This window comes from Toxorhynchites rutilus, chromosome 1 (genome assembly GCF_029784135.1).
Source record: "Toxorhynchites rutilus septentrionalis strain SRP chromosome 1, ASM2978413v1, whole genome shotgun sequence".
Taxonomy (NCBI): domain Eukaryota; kingdom Metazoa; phylum Arthropoda; class Insecta; order Diptera; family Culicidae; genus Toxorhynchites; species Toxorhynchites rutilus.
This window is the reverse complement of record NC_073744.1, coordinates 5,497,483-5,524,767: the sequence shown is the minus strand read 5'-3', so window position 1 is coordinate 5,524,767 and position 27,285 is coordinate 5,497,483. Positions and strand designations below refer to the sequence as shown.

Here is a 27,285-nt window from a genome sequence, read left to right as displayed (position 1 = left end):
AATACGCGCCGCACGCCATCCGGGGTCTTATCTCTCCCGGGGTTAAATTTGGTTTTTATTCCCTTTCGGGAGGGAGAAAAAGCTAAGGCGTGGACCATTTTAGGCTTACCGCGATGACCGAGCGCTTACACACTCTTTCTGCTTTCCCAGAGCGTGAGGCGATGTGTGTGCGTTCGAAAACGGGTTTTGCGCGTCGGATGCATTTTTGCCGTCTTTTGAATGAATGTTGTTTCTTCTGCTCAACCGGTTTCCAAGATTTCGCTCGAAACCCACCGAAAAAAAGGGGGAATGAGAAGAGAAAAACAAAATTCCTCCACCGGGAGTAGTTTGCTCTCCCCCCTCATGCCTCACACACGCACCGACCAAGACGATGACCATTTCGCGAATAGACTTATCGTGATATTCAGAATTATCATAGCAATAAACCAAATACAGGTATTCGCGATATGTCCAGAATGATAACCGGTGTGCAAGATCACTACGGTGTATTCGCGAACAAGTCGACCTAGGGTTCGTTATCAATTTGAGTGATTGTACATTTGCATAGCTTTCACGCGCCCATTTGGCTGTTCCGTTCTGAATGTTAGCGATTACTGACTCAAGAATAAGACTATTCATATTAATGAGAAATGTCAATATTGATTTTGGCAACTTCGGAGTATTCGAAATATGAAAATAAACTGCCAGTAGGGGAGGTGGGGATAAAACAGACATGTTAAGAAGAACTTCAATCATATCTTTGGAAACTTATGTTTCCCAAAACTTTGATGCAGTTTCTTGAAATTCAATATACTGTTTTTCTACCTAATTGGCCAAATATTTTCCAAAAAGTGTTTTTCAATGTGTTTCAATAAAATTAAAACAGACCGAAAAGTACAAAAATATTTTCGATGCGGGTATAATGGACATGTAGTGGGGGTAATATGGACAGGTTTGTATTCTATGAAGCGTAGAGGTTTATCGATCGTGAGAGAAATAATTTTATTCAACCAAGGTCTGAACTCATCACGAATGTCCGTTAAATGATGAAAAAATCGAATCAACCCACCTAGAAGTTATATCATGCTTTTCAGCAGTCTAAACGGACAGACCCTCAACTATTTTGCTTTTGGTTCCAGTCAGCTTCTAAACAGTCTACATTTGACGATTTGATTTTCATTTTTAGACGCAGGACATTCCTTAGGAATAGAATAAACAGACTTTTAATAGTCCATCTTACTCCCACTGGGAACTGTCCGTTTTATCCCACCAGTACAATTATTTCAATAATTTAAATTTTTCCACTCAAACATTTATTTACTTTTCCGTACATACCTAATATAGCTTTTCCGATAACTCACAAACCGAAATATAACCATTAGCGAATTAAATTTTGATATTAAACCACTCAAAATACTTAATATCGAAGCAGCTTAAATTTCATCCTCACGCGGAATCATGTATGATTTTCGGTTTCTGTTTTCCTTTTCCACTAGCCGGGTAAGGGAGTAAAAAGTGCCCCCAAGCCAAAACACCAGCTGTATGCCAAATATTGTATAGGATAATAATAAGAAATTCTGGCGGTTTTTTAAACCCCTATGTGGTTTAACATAGGATCTATAGTGAAAAACGTACTTTTTCGTTTATTTCACGCCATCCTCAAAAGCTTCGAGATAAAAATTTGAAAAAAAAATCTGAATGTGCATCTTACTACGGTGTATCTATATAAAAATACACCGTAAATATTATCACAAAAAAATTCATCAAAAATTTAAGTACTAAAAAAATATTGAAATTTTGAAATTTTTTTTTTTGGGATTCAGAGATTCAGTACTACTCTCATTCATATTTTAATGTGTTCCTACGGCTTTTCTAGATATGTGTGATTTTTTTCAGTGTGGCGCGGTACAAAAAAAATGTTTTTTTTTATATTTCCAAAGGGTCTGGTTGGGTAAGGGAGTAAAAAGTGCTTCCAAACAAATTTTCGCAGTACAGGTCGGACTCGATTATATATAATCGCAATTTCACTTTCAACGTTAATTTTCGAATCCATTACATAATCGAATCACAAAAAAGCTATTTTTCTATTAATGTTTGACATTCATACATCAACGAAAAAGTTGTTTTCTTGAGATTCGATTATGTATAGGATTTGAAAATAATTGTTGAAAAAAAATGGTCGACTATATATTAGGCTGTCAAAAAAGTCCTGCGGTATTTTTTTGAATTTTCATTTGTTCATAAAATAAGTTACAATCATCTGTTTTAAGTCAAATATGCGCCGTTTTGTCCGATGACTTGTTCCCAACGAGATGCCAACTTCATAATACCCCTGTTATAGAAGCTCGCTTCCTTATTGGCAGAAAACTCGTATAGCCAATTTTCACAGGCCTCTTTTGTGGCTAATTTCTGACTACCTAGCCCGTTCGCCATGGACAAAAACAGGTGGTAGTCACTTGGTGCAAGGTCCGGACTATACGGCGGATGCAAAAGAACCTCCCATACGAGCTCCCAGAGCTTCTGGCGCGTCACCAAAGAAGTGTGTGGCCTGGCGTTGTCCTGATGGAAGACAATGCAACCTCTGTTTATCAAAGATGGCCTCTTCTTCATGAGTGCTACCTTCAAGCGGCCCAGTTGTTGGCAGTACAGGTCCGAATTGAGCGTTTGGCCATAGGGAAGCAGCTCATAATAGATTATTCCTTGACAATCCCACCAAACACACAGCAGAACCTTCCTGGCCGTTGATGAGGGCTTGGCCACCGCCTGAGCCGCTTCAGCGGGCTTCGACCACGACCGTTTGCGCTTCACGTTGTCGTAAGTGACCCACTTTTTATCGACAGTCACAATCCGCTTCAGAAACGGGTCAATTTTATTGCGATTCAGCAGCGATTCACATGCGTCGAAACGGTCAAAGATGTTTTTTTGCGTCAACGTGTGTGGCACCCATACATCGAGCTTCTTTGTGAATCCAAGCTTCTTCAAATGGTTAATAACGGTTTGATGACTTATCCCCAGCTCTTGGCCGATGCTACGGCTGCTACAAAAATATGAAAAAAAACTGAAAGTACATCTTACTAAGGAGTATCGATCAGTATTTTCAAACAAGTTTTTCATCAAAAAATCAAATACAGGTTGGAATGGATTATCCGAAGACTCGATTATCCGGAGTATTTTATTTTTGATTTTCTGAAATTTGAATAATTTGTATAATAATTCCATATTGAATAACTAATATGGGTATCAAATGAAAGGGCTTGACTAGTAGAATAAAGTTATTTATGAAAAATTCAAATCTAAGATGGCGGCCACAACAAAATGGCGAATTTCATATTTTCTCAGAACCCCATCGATTTGGGTATCAAATGAAAGGACTTGACTAGTAGAACATAGTTATTTATGATAACTTCAAATCCAAAATGGCCATCATCACAAAATGGCGCCATATATAATTTTTTCACAACCCCATCAAATCCAAGATGGAGGCTACTACAAAATGGCGGATTACATATTTTCTCAGAACCCCATCAATACGGTTTAATGTACTAAAAGCTAGAAAATTATTAGACAAGTAGCAGTTAGTAATTATCACATCCGTTCCTTCATTAATCTAAGGCAATTATGAGGCTAAAATAAAATCGTGGGGTATATGATGAAACAACTGACTGTGGATAATGGAAATCTAACGTTTATTTCTTACCTAATTTTCTTCGGAATATTTTCATGATGTACTGCATTCTTTTAGACAAATCATTTCAATTCATACCGATATTGAGGGGATTGCAAAAAAATACGTAGTCGACCATTTAGTGGCGGCAACCTTTTGACTTTATGTTGTTTATTATGTTTCGTGCTCTCCAAGTCAAATCATTCAGCCATTTTTTAACGACGTCCAAATTGAATTTTTCAAGATCATGGAATACGCAGTTTTATAATGACAGTAGAATTAATTGTATATTCAAAATTTCAGACCAATCAGTCAACAGGAACGGGGTCAATTTGCTATTAATGTGGGACAACCCTACAAACACACAAACATACATACAAACAGGTCAAGCTGAATGAAACCATTTAAGAAGCAATTAGTTATTTGGGGACTGCGGCCATCTTGGATTTGGATTTTCCGTGATCTGCTATGTTCTACTAGTCGAGCAATTTCATTTGTTACCCATATTGATGGGGTTGTGAAAAAAATATATATGGCGCCATTTTGTGATGGTGGCCGTTTTGGATTCATTTTTCATAAATAACTGTGTTCTAGTAGTCGAGTCCTTTCATTCGATACTCATATTGATGGGATTTTGAGAAAATATGTGCATAATCTGCCATTTTGTAGCAGCCGCCATCTCGGATTTTCAAGATCATGGAATACGCAGTTTTAAAATGACACCAGAGATAAAGATGTGTTCCAAATTTCAGATCAATCGGTCAACAAGAAGGGGGTTCAATTTCTATTAATGTGGTACAGCGCTACAGACAAAGTTACAAAATCACAAACATACAAACGGGTCAAGCTAGATAAAACCGTTTAATAAATTAGTGCAAATCATAATTATTTTACCGAGAGAAAACTCGTTTTTTTATGATTCGATTATCCGGAGGATGCGATAATCCGGAGTGAAAAAAATCAATATTCAAAAATTATATAATGAATAATAATTCATTGTTTTTTTTTTATAGTAAACTTGCAGACCTAGCAAATTTCGTCCCGCCCAAAATTTATTTTTCGTTATCACATTCACATTTTCTTACTAAGTGCACGTTCATGGGCCCAATCGCAGAACTGTTCATTGATTGATCTTCTGATCTACCCTTTAAAATTACCTTTTACTATAAAATTCCTAGTACTTCTACCAAAACTCGTCATTTTAATATTAAATTATTTTCAGACACAATTCTCGTCCAAGATGTTTCAACCAATTGCAAATAACATGTTTCTCCGTTACATGAAATAAATGTTTGATACAGAAAATATGATAGAATAAAGACAGCCCCAAATTGGACAATTCTCGGGTTTTGCTCTTATCAACACATTCGGCGGTCCATTTTGATTTATATAGATAGAAGACGATATAGGAGTGCGAAAGTGGAAATGAATTTCAATGTGATAAGAAATTCTTTTCCACTTTCGAACGAAAATCAATTTCGTTAGCGCAAACATCAAATGGACTAACAACGCTTGTCACTATGTAATTGTAGAACATATGCGAATTGAATTTTTCGAATTTTCCTTCAGAGTTTTCCGAAAATTTTCAATTGTCATGTTTGGTTGGACTATGTGTATTATTTTTATTGAACCCCCTCTCCATTGCAGAGGAGGGAGGGATGTCATTCCATCAAAGAAACATTTCTCGTACCCAAAAACCTTCACATCCCAAATTTGGCTCCATTTGCTTGATTAGTTCTTGAGTTACGCAGAATCATCATTTGTATGGCAGAGCCACATATATTTTTACCATAATGATGTGTTTGGAAAAGTTGTTGAAAATTATAAGCAGATTCATAAATTTTCATGAACATGACGGTATAACAACGAACATATTCAAAGAGCCTATTAGCTATAAAAAAGACAATAAATTATAAATATTGTTTTAAATATCTCGAGAATGGCTGCATTTAGAAGGAGATTGATAAGGAGCTTTTTTGTTTTAAATCACATCAGGATTCTTAATCTGTAGCTAAAAATAATTGTTAACAAACAAATATTCGAAGTTTCTCAAATTCAAAAAAGTTCAAAGCTCCACAAAGTTTGTCAAAAATAGTTTTATCATCTTGGACTCATTTTTAATTTTTTTTAAAGTAAAAGAAAATAAAAACACATTAATTAAAAAAATTATTAAAAAAGACAATATATTGGAAATGTTTTTTCCAAATATCTCGAGAATGGCTGCATTTAAAAAGGACTTGATAAAGAGCTTTTTTATTTTAAATCACATCAGGATTCATAATTTGTAGCTAAAAACGATTGTGAACATACAAAAATTTGATGTTTCGAAAACTCATAAAAATTCGATGTTTGTTAAAAATAGTTTTACCATCTTGGACTAATTTTTTAAATTTTCTACATGATTCTATTTTATATAAAAAAATAAAAAAAAATCAAAAAATATGTTTTTAGTTTTTTTAAAGTTTTTTTTTTGTAAATAAAAAAAGAGTACTGATCTTGTTTTTCTCAGTGCATACTTTTTCACATTTAAACATCAATGTTCTATAACTCTTTCTAAGACACTATTTCGGCACGACTCATAGTTTTTGAGATATAAATTATCGAAGATTTCTCATAGTAAAATTGATACGCACTTTTCAAAAGTTACACTTGAGTCAAAAAATCCCAATCGCTGTAGAAAACTCATATTTCCTCCAACCCACACGAAATACAAACTTTCATTCGAATCAAAAATGCTCATGTTCTGTCATTTGTCAATTTCATTTGGAATTGCCCTATTTATTTTTTTTTATTAAATCGTTTATTTTTACAGGCTCAGTTACATAAGTTTAAAGGAGCCAAACTCCTATCTGTATAGTTACAAGTATACATAACCATTTTTTATTAATTCTAATGTTAATGAGGTAGAGAACCGATTACTCGCGGCTTGCTCGAGTTTAGAAGGGTGACATTTTGTTTCAGGAAGAGGATGGGATATAAGGATATGTTGACAATGTTCGCACTCACATTCATCATACTCAATTCTTAAGCCTATCTTATATCTAACATGTATTTACATTTCACCTTATTCTATTGTTAGTAAGAAGGGATTTGATTTCTCGCGAAGGAAAAGGAAAAGGAGAATATAAGGATATAAGGACAATCACACACGAAGATCGATAGCTTTTAGGAAGACATATATTTGGGACATGTAATCAAGGTCTAACCGAGCCAACACATCTCTCACCGGCACATTGGGCTGCCTTCCTCTAGCCCGAAGAGAGTTTTCTAAATTCGATCTGGCAACAAGATACTCCTCGCACGACCAAACAACGTGTTCGATGTCGTGGTAACCTTGGCCACAAGCACAGATATTGCCATCGGCAAGATTAAAACGAAAGAGTAGCGCGTCTAACGAACAGTGATTGGACATGAGTCGAGAGAAGGTGCGAATAAAGTCCCGACTTAAGTCCAGACTTTTGAACCATGGTTTGAGGCTAACCTTAGGGATAATCGAGTGAAGCCACCGACCCAATTCATCTTCGTTCCACTTACGTTGCCAGTTAACGATGGTATTTTTACGGACTAAAGAATAAAATTCATTGAAGGCGATTTGACGCTGATAAATATCGCCTTCAATTGCACCTACCTTTGCCAATGAGTCAGCCCTCTCATTACCCGGAATTGAGCAATGTGAAGGGACCCAGACAAAGGTAATGACATAACAGCGTCTGGTTAAAGCACTCAAATTTTCTCGTATTCTCTCAAGGAAGTACGGCGAGTGCTTTTCCGGCCTCACTGAACGGATAGCTTCGACAGAGCTAAGACTATCCGTTACAATGTAATAGTGTTCAACAGGTCGTGAGGCGACGCTGTCCAGCGCCCAATGTATTGCTGCCAATTCAGCAATATACACAGAGCAAGGATTCTGAAGACTGTAGGAGGTGCTAAAAATTTCGTTGAACACTCCAAATCCTGTGGACTCATTCATAGAGGACCCATCAGTAAAGTACATATTATCACAATTGACACGCCCATACTTTGCATTGAAGATCATAGGAACGATCCCCGATCGATGATAATCTGGAATTCCATGGATTTTCTCCTTCATGAACAGATCAAAATGTACAGAGGAATTGATGTAGTCAGGAAAACAAACACGGTTGGGAGTATACGAAGAAGGATCAACCTGCATGGAGATGAATTCATGATATGAGCTCATGAATCCTGAATGAAAATTTAGCTCGATAAGCTGCTCAAAATTTCCGATCACCAATGGGTTCATAACCTTACACCGGATGAGGAACCGAAGCGATAATAAATTGAAGCGATCTTTTAGTGGGAGTAGGCCTGCCAAAACCTCGAGACTCATGGTATGCGTTGAGGGCATACATCCCAACGCAATACGGAGACAAAGATACTGAATTCGCTCGAGTTTAATGAGATGTGTTTTGGCAGCTGATTGAAAACAGAAACTGCCATACTCCATCACTGAGAGAATAGTTGTTCGATACAACATTATAAGATCTTCGGGATGGGCTCCCCACCAGGTGCCGGTAATTGTACGGAGAAAGTTTATTCTTTGTTGACATTTTTTACTCAGATACCTAATATGGGCCCCCCAAGTACATTTGGAGTCGAACCAGACCCCAAGATACTTGAATGACATAGCATGAGTGATCGGTTTACCCAAAAGTTGAAGCTTTGGTTTTGCTGGTCTATGCTTCCTAGAAAAAACCACCATCTCTGTTTTCTCCGTGGAGAATTCGATCCCTAGCCTAATGGCCCAGGTTGAAAAATTGTTCAAAGTATCTTGTAAGGGTCCTTGCAGGTCGGATTCGTTTGATCCAACGACAGACACCACTCCGTCATCTGCAAGTTGTCTTAGGCTGCAATTTTGTGTAAGACAATTGTCGATGTCGCTTACATAGAAGTTGTACAAAAGGGGGCTTAAACATGAGCCCTGGGGGAGGCCCATGTAGGAGACCCGATTTACTGTCGAATCCCCGTGAGAAAAGTTCAACTGTTTATCACAAAGCAAGTTATATAACATATTATTCAACAGAGGCGGAAGACCCCGAGAGTGTAATTTGTCTGACAAAACCTCTATTGAAACAGAATCAAAGGCCCCCTTTATGTCCAAGAATACTGAAGCCATTTGTTTTTTTTCGGCGTAAGCCATTTGAATTTCTGAAGAAAGCAACGCAAGACAATCATTCGTCCCCTTGCCCCTGCGGAACCCATATTGTGTATCTGAGAGTAGGCCATTCGTTTCAACCCATCGATCAAGGCGAAACAAGATCATTTTCTCCAACAATTTCCGTATACAAGACAGCATTGCTATTGGGCGGTACGAATTGAAGTCGGACGCGGGTTTTCCGGGTTTTTGAATAGCTATAACTCGTACTTGTCTCCAATCATCTGGAACAATATTATGCTCCAGAAACCGATTGAATAAATTCAACAAGCGATGTTTCGCCACATCAGGGAGGTTTTTTAACAAGTTGAACTTAATTCTATCCGTTCCTGGAGCCGAATTGTTACATGAAAGGAGAGCAAGAGAGAATTCTACCATCGAAAACTCGGAATCAAGATCGCACCTATCTTGTGGTATATCTCGAACAATTTTTTGCACAGGAACGGAATCGGGACAAACCTTCCGTGCAAAATTAAAAATCCATCGATGTGAATATTCTTCGCTTTCATTCGATGAAGAGCGATTTCTCATGTTTCGAGCCACTTTCCATAATTTTTTCATTGACGTTTCTCGTGACAAACCTCCCACGAAATTTCGCCAATAAGCACGTTTTTTCCCTTTGATCATGTTTTTAAATTGATTTTCAAGGTCCAAATACGTTTGAAAATTCTCAATGGTTCCACGTTTCCGAAAAGCTTTAAATGCGTTCGATTTATCCTGATAAAGCTTGGAACATTGGCTATCCCACCATGGATTGGGAGGCCTTCGGCGAATGGTGGAACCTGGGATGGGTTTCGTTTGAGCGCGAACCGCGCTGTCATATATCAAACGAGAAAGGAAGTTATACTCCTCCAATGGAGGCAAACCATCTCTGGAATTGATGGCTAGAGCAATTGCGTCCGCATATTTTTTCCAGTCAATGTGTCTTGTGAGGTCATATGCCATGTTTATAGATTCAGAAGAATTCGAACCAATGGTGATGGAAATTTTGATTGGCAAGTGATCACTACCGTTGGGGTCCTGGATTACATTCCACTTGCAATCTAACGATAGTGAATTCGAGCAAAGCGAGAGGTCAAGAGCACTTGGGTTAGCAGGAGGTTTAGGAACACGTGTTGTTTCCCCAGTATTCAAAACGGTCATATTGAAGCTGTTACAAAGGTCATATATCATCGATGAACGATTGTCGTCGTACTGTTCCCCCCAGGCAGTTCCGTGAGAGTTGAAGTCTCCCAAGATCAATCGTGGCTCAGGAAGGAGTGAGCACATGTCAACAAGTTGCTTGCGGCTAACCGCAGCTCTCGGAGGCCAATACAAGCTGACAATACAAAGGTCTTTGCCTCTGATGTTTGCATGACAAGCAACAGCTTCGATCCCCCCAATAGGTGGAAGGTCAATTCTAAAAAATGAGTGGCACTTATTGATCCCCAATAGCACCCCTCCGTATCTGTCAACACGGTCCAAGCGTATAATATTAAAATCGTGGAAAGAGATATCATCTCGCGAAGAAAGCCAAGTTTCGGACAGAGCAAAAACGTCACAATTGAAGTTATGAATTAAAAATTTGAATGTATCCAATTTAGGGATAAGACTACGACAATTCCACTGTAAAACAGTGATATCTCCGACCTCTCTATTTGAATTAGACATCAAGAGAGATAATCATTGCAAGGAGGGGCCATGTTTGCATCAATTGTTGCAAAATTGTCTTTAATACTGGAAGCATTGAAATGACAATGGTTCTGATGGAGTCGGAAACATTAAAACACTTGAAGATTTGGTCCAAAAGGTCAGACAGCTTTATAAATCCCGATTGGGGAGTTGAGCTGGACGGAAAAATAGGGACATTTGGGGTTTTTGATGTTCCCCCGAGTGCTGGGTCGTTCGAAGGTGAACTATTCCCACGGAAGCCAGGAGGAACCTGATTTTGCTTGTCCGCTGCACCCGATTTTTTAGGCATGCTAACAGGAGGTATAACCGGAGGGGCTTGTCCTTGAACTTTGGGAATGGTCACATTTTTGCGCCGGGGATTCCCTTGGAAAATGAACGGTGTGCCCCCGTTAGCTGTGTCCGCTTCCATTTCGTCAACGGGCAACGTGGCGAAGACATTTTGTGTGTTGATTAGTTGTTGTTGTTGGGCCATTGGAGAAGCGCCCTTTAAAATATCCGCAAAAGTGCGTTTCGAGCGTTCCTTTAAAGAGCGCTTCTGTTTCTCCCAGCGACTCTTGTAAGTTTCACAAACTGAGAGCTCGTGTGGGGATCCCCCGCAATATGGACATTTATGCTCAGTCGCACTGCAGGATTTCCCCTCATGTTGCTCTCCGCAAGTGGCACAGCGCTCCTTGTTGGCACAATAATCTGAAGTGTGACCAACTGACTTGCATTTTTGGCAAGTCATGGGCTTTGGCACGAAGAGTCGCACAGGCAGTCTTAATTTGCCCACCATGACGTAGTCAGGGAGAGCGGAACCAGCAAAAGTTACTCGAAACGAGTCTGACGGCGTGAATTTAGTTTTTCCCTTTTCTTGGGATACTTTCCCTAGTTGGCGGCTGTCCAAAATTTTAACGCCCACCAACGGGAGTCTTTTAAATTTACCAACTCCTTCCTTTATCATTTCACACGTCAGACCCGTTTCAGTTATCACCCCCGAGATTTCTACGTCATGGGACGGCACGTAGACACGATACTCTAGGGAGAATCTCTCGTCGATCACAACTGCATTTGCGTGTTTCCGATCACTCACGACAACACGCAGTTTGTTCGGTCTAACCTTAGAGATTTCGACCACGGAGGAATAATATCTTGCCAGATCTTTCGAAACCTGAATGACATTGATGGATTTTCCGTTCGGTTTGGGCCGGAAAAAAACAACCCATGGGCCAGCTCCAGGTGAATCTTCTGGATAGACCTTGACACGAGGAGAGGAAGCAACTGAGGGGGAGGTCGAGGTCGATTGTTGAGCGGGAGCGGGATCAGTAGGGCTGGGAGGCAAGTTCGGGAGTTGAGCGGAAACGGGAGCGGGAGAATGAGGGGGTGAAGAGGAAAGGTTTGCAAATTTTCTTGAGGGAGGAATTGCCCTATTGGTTTATATTCGTTTCTCGTAGTGCTTTGTTATTCGTTATCGAGATTTGTGTTTCGTTATTGTTCATAATATAGATGTGTGTATTTCGCCACTATTTTGATTGAGCGTCTTTGCACGAAACACACAAAACTGAAACGCTCTCTTTCTTATCACCAGGGAACACCCCAGTACTACCAGGAGCTGACCGCCCAGCAGCAGCCCCGCGAATACGACGATCCGGAGGACGAGGAGGCCGAGATGGAGGCGGAACGCGAACTGGCCGAGGATGCCCAGTGGAAGCGGATACAGCAGAACACTTTCACCCGCTGGGCCAACGAACATCTGAAGATCATCGACAGGAACATCGCCAGCCTGGAGACGGACCTCGCCGACGGGTTGAAGCTGATCGCCCTGATCGAGGTGCTGTCCCAGAAGCGCATGAGCAAACACAACAAGCGGCCGACCTTCCGCAGCCAAAAGCTGGAGAATGTTTCGGTGGCGTTGAAATTCCTCGAACTAGAAGGGATCAAGATTGTTAACATTGGTGAGTAAAAAAAAAAAAGTTCCGAGCACACAACCGCACAATTCTTGAGTCTCGAATGCAAAAATCAATTATTTCAAACGCGTTAATTAGCGCACATACATTGGCTCATCCGTGTGAATTCATCTCTTCCGCAGCAGCGGAAGAAAACGCAAAGCAAAAAGTGAAGTTAATGAAAACACAAACGCCGACTGGGAGGGGGAAAAAGCGCACTGGTCCAACAAAACGGAAACCAGAGGAACAGAATAACCGAAAAATATATTTATGGCTACATTGTTGTTTATGTAATAATTTTATTCTGGTTCCCAGACGAATCTTGTTCGCCCGTGGCGTTGATGATGAAGATTTGGAGAAGCGAAATAGCTTTCGTGAGCGTTAGCGTTTGACAAAAAAAAAAAAAATCTGCGCTTCTGGAGCTTTGTGACTGCCGAAAAGATCGGAGTGGATTTTGATATGTTTCTGTGGAAACAGTTGAAGGTCGCCGCTGTCTTGGTAGAGAGGCATGCATTGAGTGTTCTTGGAAATCCACACTCGCATTTCCACCTTCCATCTTTGACCAGCATCTGCATCTGCCGGCACGCCATCGACTTTCTGCTGCAGCAGGTTCAGTCAAATATGGTCAAATTATCGAACCAGACTTGAGCACTGGATGCGGCAGCAATTCAGAAGAATGAAAAAAGATAATACAGTGACGTTTTGATTTTATCACTGTGCGTTTATATCACGTCCCGTTTATGTTATTCTCGAATTAATCACTGAAAATGTTTCGCTTATATCACGTTTTTAAAAACATAAGAAATAATGTGAAGGTTAAACTAGTTCTTCGTTAAATTAATAAACAAAATATGAGAATTAAGTAGAAAAAAACAATTTTTAAAGCATTCATTCAATTGTAGCGTAATATTCAAGCTGTTTACGAAAAGTTTTCAGTTTCGAATTGAGATTTGTATGTTTTCCAGTGTAGCGACTAGCAGGAAAGAATCGCCCAGAGGTCGAATCGAACTTGGTGGTAGATTCAAAAAAAGTGTACTGTAATTTGGTTTTAATCGATGTCCAACTATTTGAATGTTATAAGGAGTCACCTCCTCTAGGCCAAGATTTACGTGACCAGAGGAATTTGAAGAACAGCGCTTTACAACAACATATACCAGAAAATTGGACATGACAAATAATAATGATAAACATTATTTGTTGGCTCTACGAAAATGCTGGACACTTTGAATTGTAAAATCATCCGCATCTAGCAAATTGTTATTTTGTATCCGAGCCTTCGTCCGTCCAAATAGATTCATTATTTTCTACCAGATATTTTTTGGGGCATTGGCGTTTACCAAGTAGTCCAGTCTTGTGAACTGTTGGGATTGATGCTCTCAAAACATCTGGCGTTTGGCTAAGAGGAACAGTAGCTGGCATAAATTGTTGTCGATTTACACAAAAGTAACTACTTATTGGTTAAATGCAGCGGTTCCTATCGTTAAATTTCACTTTGAATGCCAAATGAGATGTTCTTACGAGACGAGCAAACCACATTTTCTATCTTTTTCTATCTTCTCTTCTGTATGTATAAAACTGGATTTCTGTCTGTCTGTCTGATTCTTATGGACTCGGAAACTACTGAACCGATCAACATGAAAATTGGTATGTAGGAGTTTTTGGGGCCGGGGAAGGTTTTCGTGATAGTTTGAGACCCCTCCCCCCTCTCTAAGGGGGGCTGCCATACAAATTGAACACAAATTTCTACATTACTCGGGAATTAATCAAGCAAATGAAACGAATTTTGGCAAAAAAAAATTGATTGTATTTAAAAGATATATTTGTTCTTCCTGTCCACATGGATTAAGTCTGTACCCCCTCTCCCCCTCTCCGTGGACAAGCGTAGTCATTTTCTTACCCCCAACCCCCTCTAAAGTTGTCCACGTGGTATTTGGTGTGTTACCAGAGATCAGCTTGTGGCCTTGTTGAAAATACGGTGTATCTGCACATTGAATGTTCTATTATTTTGATGATGTTTATAGTGTATTTAAAAGATCTAGTCGATTCAGACTAAATACAGGACCTGAATTCTGAATGGACAGAGATTCAAAGGAGCATTAGTAAAAAACTTTCTATTGAGATAGATGGAAACGTACTGTTTGATTAGTGGACAATGAAACCATGGAATGAGAATTAATGAAATAAAATATTAAAACAAAGAATCTGTGCTTGTTGCAAATCGTTGGGCACATTTATTTTCAGAAAGCAAATTTCAAGAGTCTAAGGTATTCGGGAAGCTTATTAATTTTGCGTCTGTCGGATCAGTTGAAAGGATTTTTGTGCGATGAAAATTATGTGGATAACTAAAGAGTCACGACTCAATGGAATTAGATCTCTGATAATTATGACATTTGTGAAACAAAGCTTCGATCTGGGATGTTACATTTTCTATGATAAAATTGCTACAAATACTAATCTGCTTCGCAAGGTCTCTCCATCATCTGACTATGAACGAACAAAAAAGAACAAAGCAGGTAAATTTAAGAATGTTTGATTGTTTGGTTCTATTCTCGTTTTTATTCACTCATTCATAGAATTAATCAAAACTGAACTATTTGGTCAGTCTGCCTCTGTTGTATTATCCGCGACTTTCGTTATCCGAGGTGACGTTGCCAGACTATTACGCGGATAATCGGGGTTCTACTGTATACTGTAATTCAGAAAACAACGAGAAATTGTTATGGGAAAAGCACTGCAACAATATTTTCGTTATGCAACGTTATATTGTGTTGTTTTACGCGTCCAGTGATCAATATTTTAATAAATCTCTTTCTCTAAATTTTGCATGTTACACGAGAAATCGTGTCGAAATCATTATTATATTTTCGATTACAACGTTATATTGTGTTGTTTTACGCGTCCAGTGATCAATATTTTAATAAATCTCTTTCTCTAAATTTTGCATGTTGCACGAAAAATCGTGTTGAAATCATACATAACAGTTCGGCCGAAAAGTTCATAAGGTTGGCGTCTAGATGGTGCCTCTTGCAAAAATCTACTTGACTATCACAAAGCGACATCTTTCTATGGACACGTGTCAAATTGACAGCCATCGGTCGATTGGTTCGTGAGTTACACCATTGAGAGTGAAGCAACTTTTGTTATTGTGAAAAAAAGAGAAAAATTACAAATCAATGCAAACGATGTTAAAATTGCATGAATTGGGCTTCGAATTGCTTCCGCATACACCGTATTCTCCAGATCTGGCCCCCAGCGACTATTTTCTGTTCGCAGACCTGAAGAGAATGCTCACTGGCAAGAAATTTAAGACCGATGATGAAGTGATTGCCGAAACTGAGGCCTATTTTGGAAAAAAACGAAAGAGTACTATAAAAATGGTATCGAAATGTCGCAAGATCGCTATGATCGCTGTGTCGCTTTCGAAGGCAATTATGTTGAATAATAAAATTGAATTTTGCAAAAAAAAAATAGTTTTACTGTGTTACCTTATAAACATTTCAGCCGAACTGTTACTGGAGAAAAAAAAGTCACAGAAGGGTTGTGTCCGAGATACGACCGCATAGTTGACGTAGGATTCCGTTAGGCTATCTGTTAATTTTGGATATGTTTGAAGAATTACATCGTTAAACTCTTTGATAATGATTTGGTGGCACTGAACCATTTTGTTTGGTTGTTGGGAATTGTTTGTTCACCCCGCCAATGTTTACCGAGTGATGATGACAGAAGAATGGTAAACAGTCGTTGGATGGTGCGTATCAGTATAAAATATCGAAGTGGAACGAGATATGATGAAAACCGCCCTCTGTGATCCTGGACGAGATGCCTCCTGGGTTATGTATGGATGAAATAAAGAAAAAAAAACTTGCCAGTGTAATATTATATAATACAAGCACCAATACCGAACACAATTATCAATTTTTCTCATCAGTAAAAACATGTTACTTTAATATAGAGAAAACATATTTTAAATGGAAAAGGTAAATTTATTTTATAATTTTTACTTTGTGTGTGTTTATTCAACCCATTGCGGATTTTTAATTGGACTAACAACAACTAATACTAAATGTAAAGCATATAGTAAATCACTTTTTCTAATATTTCTTCACTTTTCCAATTTTTATCGCCGCAGAACACAACAGAACAGACAGCTTAAACCAAATGACCCGTTCTCGAGCGAGAACACACCTTGGTTTTTATTTTTGAAAATTGAAATAAATCGTTTCATATTTCAAGTCATTTTTAACACAACTGCTACCATATAGAATTATACACTTACACTTGTGCTAAATTTTTCACAATACACGATCGGTCATTGACATGAGTTTCACGAAGCAACCAACATTAAAGTTCCAAATTTAAATTTTATTTGCTAGAATTAATCGTATCACTCACCTTACTTGCAATATAAAAATGAGATTGAGATTTTTCAATTGTTCGGTAATTAGTTTCATGACATATATTATTTTCTTCAATATAAAAAATTGTTATGAAGTACCGAAATCGATTGACGCAAAAATTTCTCATCAATCCATCATAAAATGACTTTTCACGATGTGCTCAATTTTCGATTTTCAATTTGTACCCCAATATGTTCCCGAAAGACGTAATCCTACGTCAAAAAGATTTTATCACGTGAATTTATTTTTTGAGCGTGATATAATCGAGACGTTACTGTAGTCGCCATGATTGATAGGTTGTTGTATCTCGTGATGGTCCCTTGATGGCTGTTTCCGTAAACTCCAGAATGGCTCCAAACAGACTAAAGTAATCCAATCGAAATAAGTATGAAAACACATTGAACACGATGCACAAAGCTGACGAATTTCATTGCATGACCGCAAACCCGTGTATCGCCGTGTGCGTGTACAACTGTTAGGCAGCTGCAGCTATAATTCTCTTCGAAGACTCACCCCAACGGCCATGAAATGATCAATGTTTGAAGATTGAAGCAAAACTGAACCTGACGAGAGTGCAAATTAGGAAACAAGTGTTTTCTCAGGTTTTTTTTCTGCATACTTCTGCTCGCAGAGCCACTCTTATTACCGTTTTATTTTTGGCTGAAGTGAAAGGGGTTTGTATAAAAAAAAACAAATCTGCACCCTCATTAAGATGCATTGCGTTGTTTGTCGAGAATTGCTGGCCAATGTTGACAGCTAAAGTGATGCGTCGATTTCTTCCAGCGACAACCGAGAGAAGATTGCCGAAGGAACAATCCGTTCAAAGGTTGTGTGCGAAAACTTGTTCCGAACCCGAAGACCTGGAGACTAAATGATCTCACACGCCGAGCAAATGTACACACGGTCGAATTTATGTTCGCCGCTTACCCGCCACCCGCTCTCAGGCCCCTCCCCGGATCTCACTCGCAAACTACGAGCAGCTTAAATCACATTGAATTGAGTTTGTATACGTTTAAGTGAAGTTTCTGTTCAAATTCTTTACTGGCCCGGTTTGTCCCCCTTCTTCCAGCCACTTTGGCTCGCGTGTGCGTATGTTGTTACAATCATTTTTATTGTTATTCTGCTGCACGCAAAACACGCTCTGGAATTATGCGCGAATTTGTTTCTTTTTATGACCAAAGCTCGCGCAGACTGCAAACTGGACAATGACGTAATGTTGCGATCTTCGCTCGAAATCCGGTTTGCAACTGCTGCTTGATGGACGAAAAAAAAACTAGGAGGGATCTTGCTAGCAGTTGCTGAGGAGTATGATGGTAATACGTGACCAAAGTTGCAATCGAGGATTCTCATTAACATTGTTACTCTTCACGCGCCTGGCTGCTGGATAATGTCGCCGAGGCAATTGTAAACGAGCGAGTCGCGACAATGATTACTAATTTGTTGTGGTTTCGACCCACGATCATTACCGGCCCGGAACGGTTGTTTATGATGTCAGCGACACTCCTCGGAACGGAAGACGATGCGCCGGTTGAGTCAGTAGGAAGATCAGCCCCTTCTCGATAATGGATACATAAAACACCTACTTAGCGCACCAGACCGTGTCCGATAAACCTCCGATCTCTTTCCCTTAGGTTCCCCTGTTTCCCCCCATTCTTTCTCTCGCTCGACAAGTCTGGTTTTCAGCGTTTCGTTTAATGAAGTGCATTTTCGTACGACCGCTTACCGCTCACTCTACCACCCATTCCGGCGACGTTTTGTACCAATCCAACTTTCGCTTTCGGCGGTGCTGTGATGCAACGGGCATCACACCCAAACGAAAGGGAACTGCGGAACCTTTTTGGTTCGCTGGCCGCTCGCGAAGTCACGTGCGTCCGCCGCTCCAAAACGGCACTCATTGTTGTCCACTGCTAATAAGATGGTTCCATGATAGTTGGCGCCGCCTGAATTGGACTTGTTGTAATGATGGGGGTTTACCATGTTTTGCGATCGCTGTCTGTTCGCCGTCCCGAATAGAGTGCCCAGGTACGGTAACAAGTTCCGCTCACAAGAGCAATGCCATCCAATAGCTTGAGAATTTGCCGCCGGGGAGGATTGTGTTAGATTACGTTAAACTGATTGTCGGGAGATTCGAAGCTCGGATTCGGCTGGAACATTTTACTGTCAGTGTCAGAATTAACGCGATTCCAGTTTGGGGAGTTGTTATTCTCACTTGTCTCAGAAGCCCAATTGAGTCGTGTGGTACTAGATCTTGAGTGCGCGATATCCCTGTCTGAATCCGGTTCTCGGTTTTCACGCATTCAGCACGGCTATAATTGAGTTACTCCAATTGGCCTCCAATGACCAACTTCTCTCGAAAGCGCTGTAGCAAAAGGAAACAAGAGCAAAAGTAGTTTCCATATGTAGGGTAACAAGGGGTGAGTTGGGCATATGGGGTGGTTTGGATCACCCCTTTATCTCAAAAAGTACGGCTTAACTTGGATTTTTTTTATAATGTCATCTCCTTTTATTGTTGAACTGTATGTACCTAACGTAAAAAAAACTTTGATAAAATTCGACAAGTGGAAAGAAACGGTAGCATGAACACGGCAAGCACTTTGACTGTCAAAAAATGGGGATTTCCGATCGTGGTTTCAAGGTTTTTCTCGCTGATTAACCCTCTACCGCCCATGTTTTTTTATTTTTCTAAAAAACCTACTCCATTTTTATCTCGAATTTCCGACTTTCAACATAAAATACTCCTAGCAGAAAGCTGCCAGCATGAAAACAATGTGTATGTGTGATAGATGAAAATATTCTAAAGGCGTTCTAGTGGGGATGAACATTGAAAATAATATCTGAATAATATGAAAAGAGAATTCGCGAAGCCCGTCTAAAGGCGGGCTTGGGCTGTAGAGGGTTAAACAAACTTTTCTTGTATTGGGCCGTAAATTGCAGCGAAACTGTAAGTTTGATGCATTTTAATTTTTGCATGTTTTGTGGGGTAATATGGACACGTTTTTATGGGGTTAATTGATCCTACAGGTTTACGGCTTTTCTTCGGTCTAATTGATTCCAGATGCCGCTGAATTATAAAAATAGGATGGGCAGACAATGTTGGAAGGAGGAGCTTGTAAGAGCAACGCCGGCCATCAAGAACGGATTTCCTTTGACCAAGCATCGAAAGTGTTTCAAAATGCTCGAACAACAGTGAAAAGATCCATGCAGCATTCGAGATGGTCTCAATCCCATTTTACTGGTATGGAATCTAGCCAAGACACCTGGTATCGATCCCAGAACACTGTTACTGATTGTAACATTATCCCAAAATACTTTACATAAACATAAGTATGTTTTTTTCGATGAAACACACACTGGACCAAATCACCCCACAGACGGTCCAAATCACCCCGCATCAAATTTTAATGTCCAAAAATCATCTCTTCTATTTTATGATTTATTTGGTAATTTGAAGCTTGATATAATGATTAAACATTATTGATTGAGAGAAAACAAGTGTAGCTTAGTATACAATGCGACATTTTTTATTTAGATCGTATTGGTTTGGAAATATTAGGCGATTTGCTTTGGGTGGTCCAAATTCCAAATTTCTTCTACCGCACGTATAATTGATGCCAACAACGTGTAGGAATGTCGTGAAAATACAGAGCTTTGAAGATTTAAGAGACGCATAGCCGAACCAAAAAAAGTAAATCTTAGTCTACGTGCTTATTTATTTTATTTTATTTTACTCAATTTTAATGAGTGACTTGAGACTCTTGTCTCTTTAATTGTTACACTGATTTAAGTGCGAAATGGTGCATTACTTTATAATTTAATAATAATTGTTACATTTCCTCCTAAACACGATTTGTGAAAACAAGAGTCTATGAATTCCAGTGCACAATGGTCCAGAAGGTGCATTTAAGTGTCTCTAGACAAAAATTGTCTTCGTCAAAGTTGTTGCATATGATAGGGCGCTTATTTTGATGTTGTCAAAAATGGAGTGACCAACATTTACGATGAAATAAAAATTCCAACTTTCTTATCTTTATAGATAGAGGTAAACATAGTTCTACAATGTTATAGCCCAAATTATTTAAGAAAACTTTTTAGAACAAAGTTTTTTTCTATCTCTTGAAATAACCGATATAGCGCTTTTATTTGCTCTAACTTTTATATTGATAAAAAAATTATATGCAAACTGTGTTTGGAAGACTATTAGAGCTTACCAAGACAATCATTTTGCGATGCAGAACTTGTCAATATCTCGACTCTACTCAAAGTTACTGAGATATCTTCCCATAAAATACGCTCTCTTCATTCGTTTGTCATTCTTTTTGGGGCAAACATAAAAAAATGTTCGTTGACGGCATTTGAAAGAGCATACTTGACTCTACATAATGTGAGATTTCCAAAACTATGTTATATTTTTGTATTTGAGTTAACTTAAATTGGAATCATGTGTCTTTGTGTGAAATCAATCACATTGAGTAGTATTAAGATATTGACAAGTTCGCCATCACAAAATATTTGTCTCAATAAGCTCTAAATTTCGTTCTAACACATTTTGATGCAGAATTTGAAATATAAAAGCTAAAGCAAAAAAAAACCTTTTTTTTTTCATGGTGACCCTAAGGCAACTTAGATAGAATACAACTTGATGGAAGATCTTTATTCTCTAGACAAAAACTGTTTTCGACAAAATTGTTACATATGATAGGGCGCTCATTTTCATGTTATCAAAAATAGGGTGACTAAAATTTTCGATGAAATGAAAAATCTAACTTTCTTATCTTTTTAGATAGAGGCAAATATGGTTCAACAATGTTGTAGCCTCAGTTATTTTAAGCAGCTTTGTAGAACAAAGTTTTATTCTATCTCTTGAAATATCCGCTATAGCGCTTTTTATTTTAAGTTTCATTAGGGTGACCATAAAAAAACGGTTTTTTTCTCTAACATTTATACTTCAAATCCTACAACAAAATTGTTTTAGAATGACATTTAGAGCTTATTGAGACAAATATTTTGCGATGCAGAACTTGTCAATATCTTAATTCTGCTTAAACTTATTGATGCTTTTTAACCCGAAAACTCATAATTTGAATTTTAGTTTACTTAAATACAAAAAATAACATAGTTTTGGAAATCCCACACATCAGGTAGAGTCAAGTATGCTCTTTCAAATGCCGTCAACGAACATTTTTTTTATGTTTGCCCCCAAAAAAAAATTACAAACGAATTAAGAGAGCATATTTTTTGGGAAGAAATACAGTGATAGACATTCGTTTAGCCGCACTTGAAAAAAAAACTTGAAACACTTACAAAACAACTAGGAATGTTCTTTTTATCGGGATACTTATTTACTGTAGTGGTAGTATATTTAAGTCAATTTTACTGAAAGTCAACAATCAACAAGCATCACAATCACACACACAAGGCGGCATCGGTGGATATGAACATTCACACGCCGTTTTTTCCCGAGACATACGTTTAGCCGCAGGGCATAAAAATCGAGTTTTCGCACAATCACTAAGCCTTTACCTGTGTTTTTGAAAAAATACTTGGGAATGTTCAATTAACAAGATAAATATTAGATGTGCAACGTGAGAAGTTGGTCAGATTAGTGATTTACGTAGAATTTAAAGGAATGACGAAAGGTATTCTATTGACGGAAGAGGGGCGGAAAATAATAAAGATATTCAGTGAACTAAAGTTTTCTAATTGCTCGATCATAACAAAAATTGGTCGATCTGAGATATGGGATATAACGACCAACAAATGGGAACACCAAAGTTACTTTGCGTCTTAAAGGTCGAATAAGACACGAAGCAACCAGGAAACGATGTCCTGCTCATACATTAAGGCGTGAGATCGAAGCGAAACGGAAGCGGAAGTTTGACAGTGCGGGGAGCCGTTTCCTATCACAGAAAGCTTCCCATTTGTTTCATTTTCACCCGAATGAATTCCGAAAAGTATCTTCAATTACTGGAGGTCGTTTTGATTGGCCATATTGAGAATAACGCTACCGAGGATGTCGTTTTTTCAGCAGGATTATGTATAGATCCACGTTTCCAAGCAATCGAAGGCATGGTTTGCCGAGAAGGACATTCCGCTTCTTGAATGACCTGCTTGCAGTCGATTGCAATCCCATAGAGAGCATATGGAGAATCTTGGCTGAGATGGTCTATGCAAACGGATGACAATTTGACAACATTTCCAGTCTCAAGGCAGTAATCAGTGTTGAAAAAAATCGTCATCGCTAAGCTCAAATGCATAGATTTTCGGGCTAAGTTGCATCGAGAACCTATATACTCCAAACGAAAATCAAAATAACAGATCCAGACAACCAGTGAATATGAGCAAATGAACTTTTGCTCTTCAATATGTTTTGAAGGTTATTTTTTCACCCAGTGTCATTTTCATATTGATAATTCGAGACGTCAGAATTGAATCTCATTCTAGCTAAATGAATATCAGCTGTTGTTTAATTTTAACCTGAGGCTGCTGTGTGCGGATGGTTTTTATTTAGTTCGAACTTTAATTGTATTGCTGCTTGCAATACAATAGTTACCGCGTTTAGGGATCGTTCGCGGTTTTTTGCTTGTCTCTATCCAAATGTTTTATGAGCCCGTGCTGCTTTGCAGCTGCCGAATGCCGTGTTTGGAAAATTCACTGCCAGAACGAATATCATTTCGAATGTGATGAATATCAATTTGCTGCTTTTGATATTTAATGTATAAATAACAGCGAAGTTATGAACCCCACTCAATGCCGCATTCATTCATTATAGCAAATTTGTTCATGCATCAGCGATATGAACAAAATGAACTCTTTTGTTATTGTCATCGATATAATGAGGGAAATGTGTTTCAAGCTGAAGAAAAATCATTTACACTGAAATAAAATGACATTCGTTATTCGTGAATATTTTTTGATATTCTAAAACACTGGCAGTAATTCAGGAGTGTTGGGCTATAATCAATATGGCAACACTTTAAAAGCTGTCTGACTCGATGCCAAATCGAGTTTTCAAAGTGATCCGAAATAGAGGTGGACATTCTAAATATTAGCTACCGATTGGACTCCAGTAATTACCTCTATCTATAAAGATAAGAAAGTTGGAATTTTTATTTCATCGTAAATGTTAGTCACCCTATTTTTGCCAAAATCAAAATAAGCGCCCTATCATATGCAACAACTTTTTTTTTCATTTTATTTTAGGCTCATTATAGCATTTTAGCAGTAACAGAGCCGAATTTTAATCGTGTACATGTCACATGGTTATCATATCTATAATTATAGCACATTACATTACACAGTTGCCATTCGCCAATATTCCTTCTATACCATTGCATACGGTACATTTACACAGTAGCCATTTAGGCGTAAGAGTATTCTTTCCGTTCTTCCATTATCCAGTTAGACCACCGGACAGCGGAGACAGTTGATTGATCATTGTTGAGTTATATATAGAACAGCAGCCCGATGTGTCTTACAGAGCAGAGCAGTTGTATGGATGAATCGATCTAATTTCGACCGTGGATCGATCTCCATCGCTGTTCATTGTTGCGTGGACGTAGCTATTCTGTAACAACACAAAGATGGTCAATGAGGGCCCTGAGTTTTGAACTCGCGATCGATCGCTTACTAAGCGAACGCGCAACCAAGGTGGCTACGGAGACCCCCTTGCAACAACTTTGTCGAAGACAATCTTACTGTAGAATAACTGTCGAGCTCTAGATGCTGACTTCCACTTAAATGCACCTCCTGGACCATTGTGCAGTGTGAAATGCCTCTCACGAAGAAAGAGTTACCATACCTGGCATTGAAGTGTTGTGGAATAACATTTTTTTTTTTTTAATCTGAACCTCTTAGAGATACTAATTTTTCGTGTAAATAGCCTGGGAGTTTTGTCCTTGCAAGATTGAATATAAACATACAACATCTCATCGGAGCAAATTTAATAAATGGACAGTCAATCAGACGGTATTGGAGGTGGGAGACTCTCGCAAGTCGATGTCATTTGAAGACATATCGTACACAGGTACACAAATTGCGCAAATTCTTAAGATTTAGATAGAAGGAAATCGCAAGCAATGAAGTGAGGAATACGAGACTTTTGAAAAGCTTATGCTTAGTGACATTACTGAAGAAAGATGTGGTTGCCATACAAATGAAGCATAAACTTCTGCATAACTCAGCTAATCAAGCAAACAGAACCAAATTTGGCATGTGGAGATTTTAGGAGGCAATAAATGTTTCTAAGGTGGTTTGACACTCCACCCCCTCTCTACAGGGGGGAAGAATTACTCGAGAATCTCATTTTGTGTACGAGAATTTTTTCTACGATGGTATGTCACCCCTCCCTCCTCTGGAATGGAGAGGGGGTCCCTTAAAAACAACACACATATTTTAACCAAAACTATTCCAACCAAACATGACAATTGAAAATTTTCAGAAAACTCTGAAGGAAAATGGGAAAATTTGGAAAAAAAATCAATTCGCATATGTTCTACAATTACATGTTGACAAGCGTTTTTAGTCCATTTGATGTTTGTGCTAACGAAATTGATCTTCGTTCGAAAATGGAAATGGAATTTAATGTGATAAAACGCACTCCTATTCGTCTCCTATCTATATAAATAAAAATGGATCACCGAATGTGTTTGATAAGAGCAAAACTCAAGAGAGGAATTGTCCGATTTAGAGCTGTGTTTATTCTATCATATTTTTTGTATCAAACATTTATTCCATGTAACGGAGAAACATGTTATTTGCAAGTGGTTGAAAAATCATGGACGAGAATTGTGTCTGAAAATAATCTGATATCAGAATGACGAGTTTTGGTAGAAGTATTAGGAATTTTATAGCAAAAGGTAATTTTAAAGGTAATTTTTTCTTCAATCAATGAACAATTCTGCGATTGGACCCATGAACAGCGCTCAGTAGGAAAACGTGGATGTGATATCGAAAAATAACTTTTGGGAGGGACGAAATTTGCCGGGTCAGCTAGTTATCTATAAAATCATAGCGAACATCTCGTCATAAGAACGAATGACTCACTGCCGAAAATAGCCATTGGTAAGGCATCGAACATAGTCACCACAAACACGCGGCAATCGCAGCCCGATTTCCAATTCAAGAAGTGCTAAAAAGAAGTCGAAATCATCACCAAATTTAGACAACTTCAGCGAATATGAAGATAATTTTCATATGAACGTGTGACTAATAAACCGTCATTCCGAAGCGATCCCAGATTAGTTTATTCGAAAATAGCAATCTATTATGACCTAAAGCAATAGTTGCGCTCATGATTCAGCCACTATGCGCGGATTTACTATAATACTCACCGTTCGTTCCGGATAAAACCATTTTTTTTCTGATTCACATTGTGCCGATTCAGAGAACCACGAATGATCGTGGCGATGACGATGATGATGAGCTGATGGCATCGCATTCGCGCTGCAAAATGACACATTCGAAATGCAAACACACAGACGAAAGCCTTGCTTTCGTCGTCGCTGGAATGTTTATGGACAGTGTTTGTGCATTTCACTTGTGTTGTGTCATTGGAGCCATTTGGTCGGATGCAATTGCGCGCTAACCAAACCCTAAAATCAACCACCGAGCGCGGGATTAACCTCGCGCCAGAATGGACTTATTTCTCCGTTTGTCGTTCGTTCTTTTTTTGTTCTTCATTGATGGAACAATGTCTGCGCGGAACGATCGAATATGGAAAAGAGCTAATGGAATGCAGTCTGGGCCACACCTGTGGCGGCTGCAATCGACGACGAGATGATGGTTGCGGGGTGGTTGCACTTGAGCTCAAAAACCTGCCAAGTGAACGAAGAATGTGTGTACCTTAGTGTAGCGCGCGCAGAATTTGACTCGGAAGCCTTCTGGAGATGTTCCATTATACGATCTAGGAATCTTATTCATATTCCAGCTTTGATCGATTCGAAAGTAATTATTCAAATTAGACAACACAACTAGCCCGCATCTATTTCCGTCGGAATGCAAATGAACGAAAAGATAGAAAGAGAGTGAGATAGGAGAACAATAGGACCTCCCGCTTCAATCATAACTCCGCGCTATATAAGGTCAAGGCCAGCAATTACAGCGACAATACAAAAAAAAACCTTTCAATCGAAACGAAGGAACTTCAGAGCCAGACAACGCGCCATCATGATTGGCAACGAAATGAATACTAATGGTAGCTGAGCTGCTACTCACCATCAGAATTACGTCATGGCTTGATGCGATATCACGATCTCGCGTCGGCTCTCAGAGGATGTCATATTGTTATTTACCACGATTGAATTGAGCGCTAGAATCAGTTGCTGCGCGTTGTTATGTTCTACTCCCGTCCGTAAACATCGGAGGTCGAGTCGTTTGTGGAATATTATAATGAAGATTAATAAGAAGGAGGCTCTCAACAACATAAGCCAGAGAGGCTATTCCATCATCGCTATCAATAAACATGATTTGAACTGA

The 27,285-nt window shown here is 38.8% G+C and overlaps 1 protein-coding gene across 8 annotated transcripts in view; it reads left to right on the top strand.

The window, feature by feature from the left end:
* The window catches only part of LOC129762149 (filamin-A), a 185,894-nt gene that overhangs the window by 37,835 nt on the left and 120,774 nt on the right, over positions 1-27,285 (top strand). For all 8 annotated transcript variants that reach the window (XM_055760144.1, XM_055760147.1, XM_055760148.1 and 5 more), the window contains one exon: positions 12,058-12,424. In XM_055760144.1, coding sequence (XP_055616119.1) covers positions 12,058-12,424 — 367 coding nt within the window. The remainder of the gene's footprint in view (positions 1-12,057; positions 12,425-27,285) is intronic.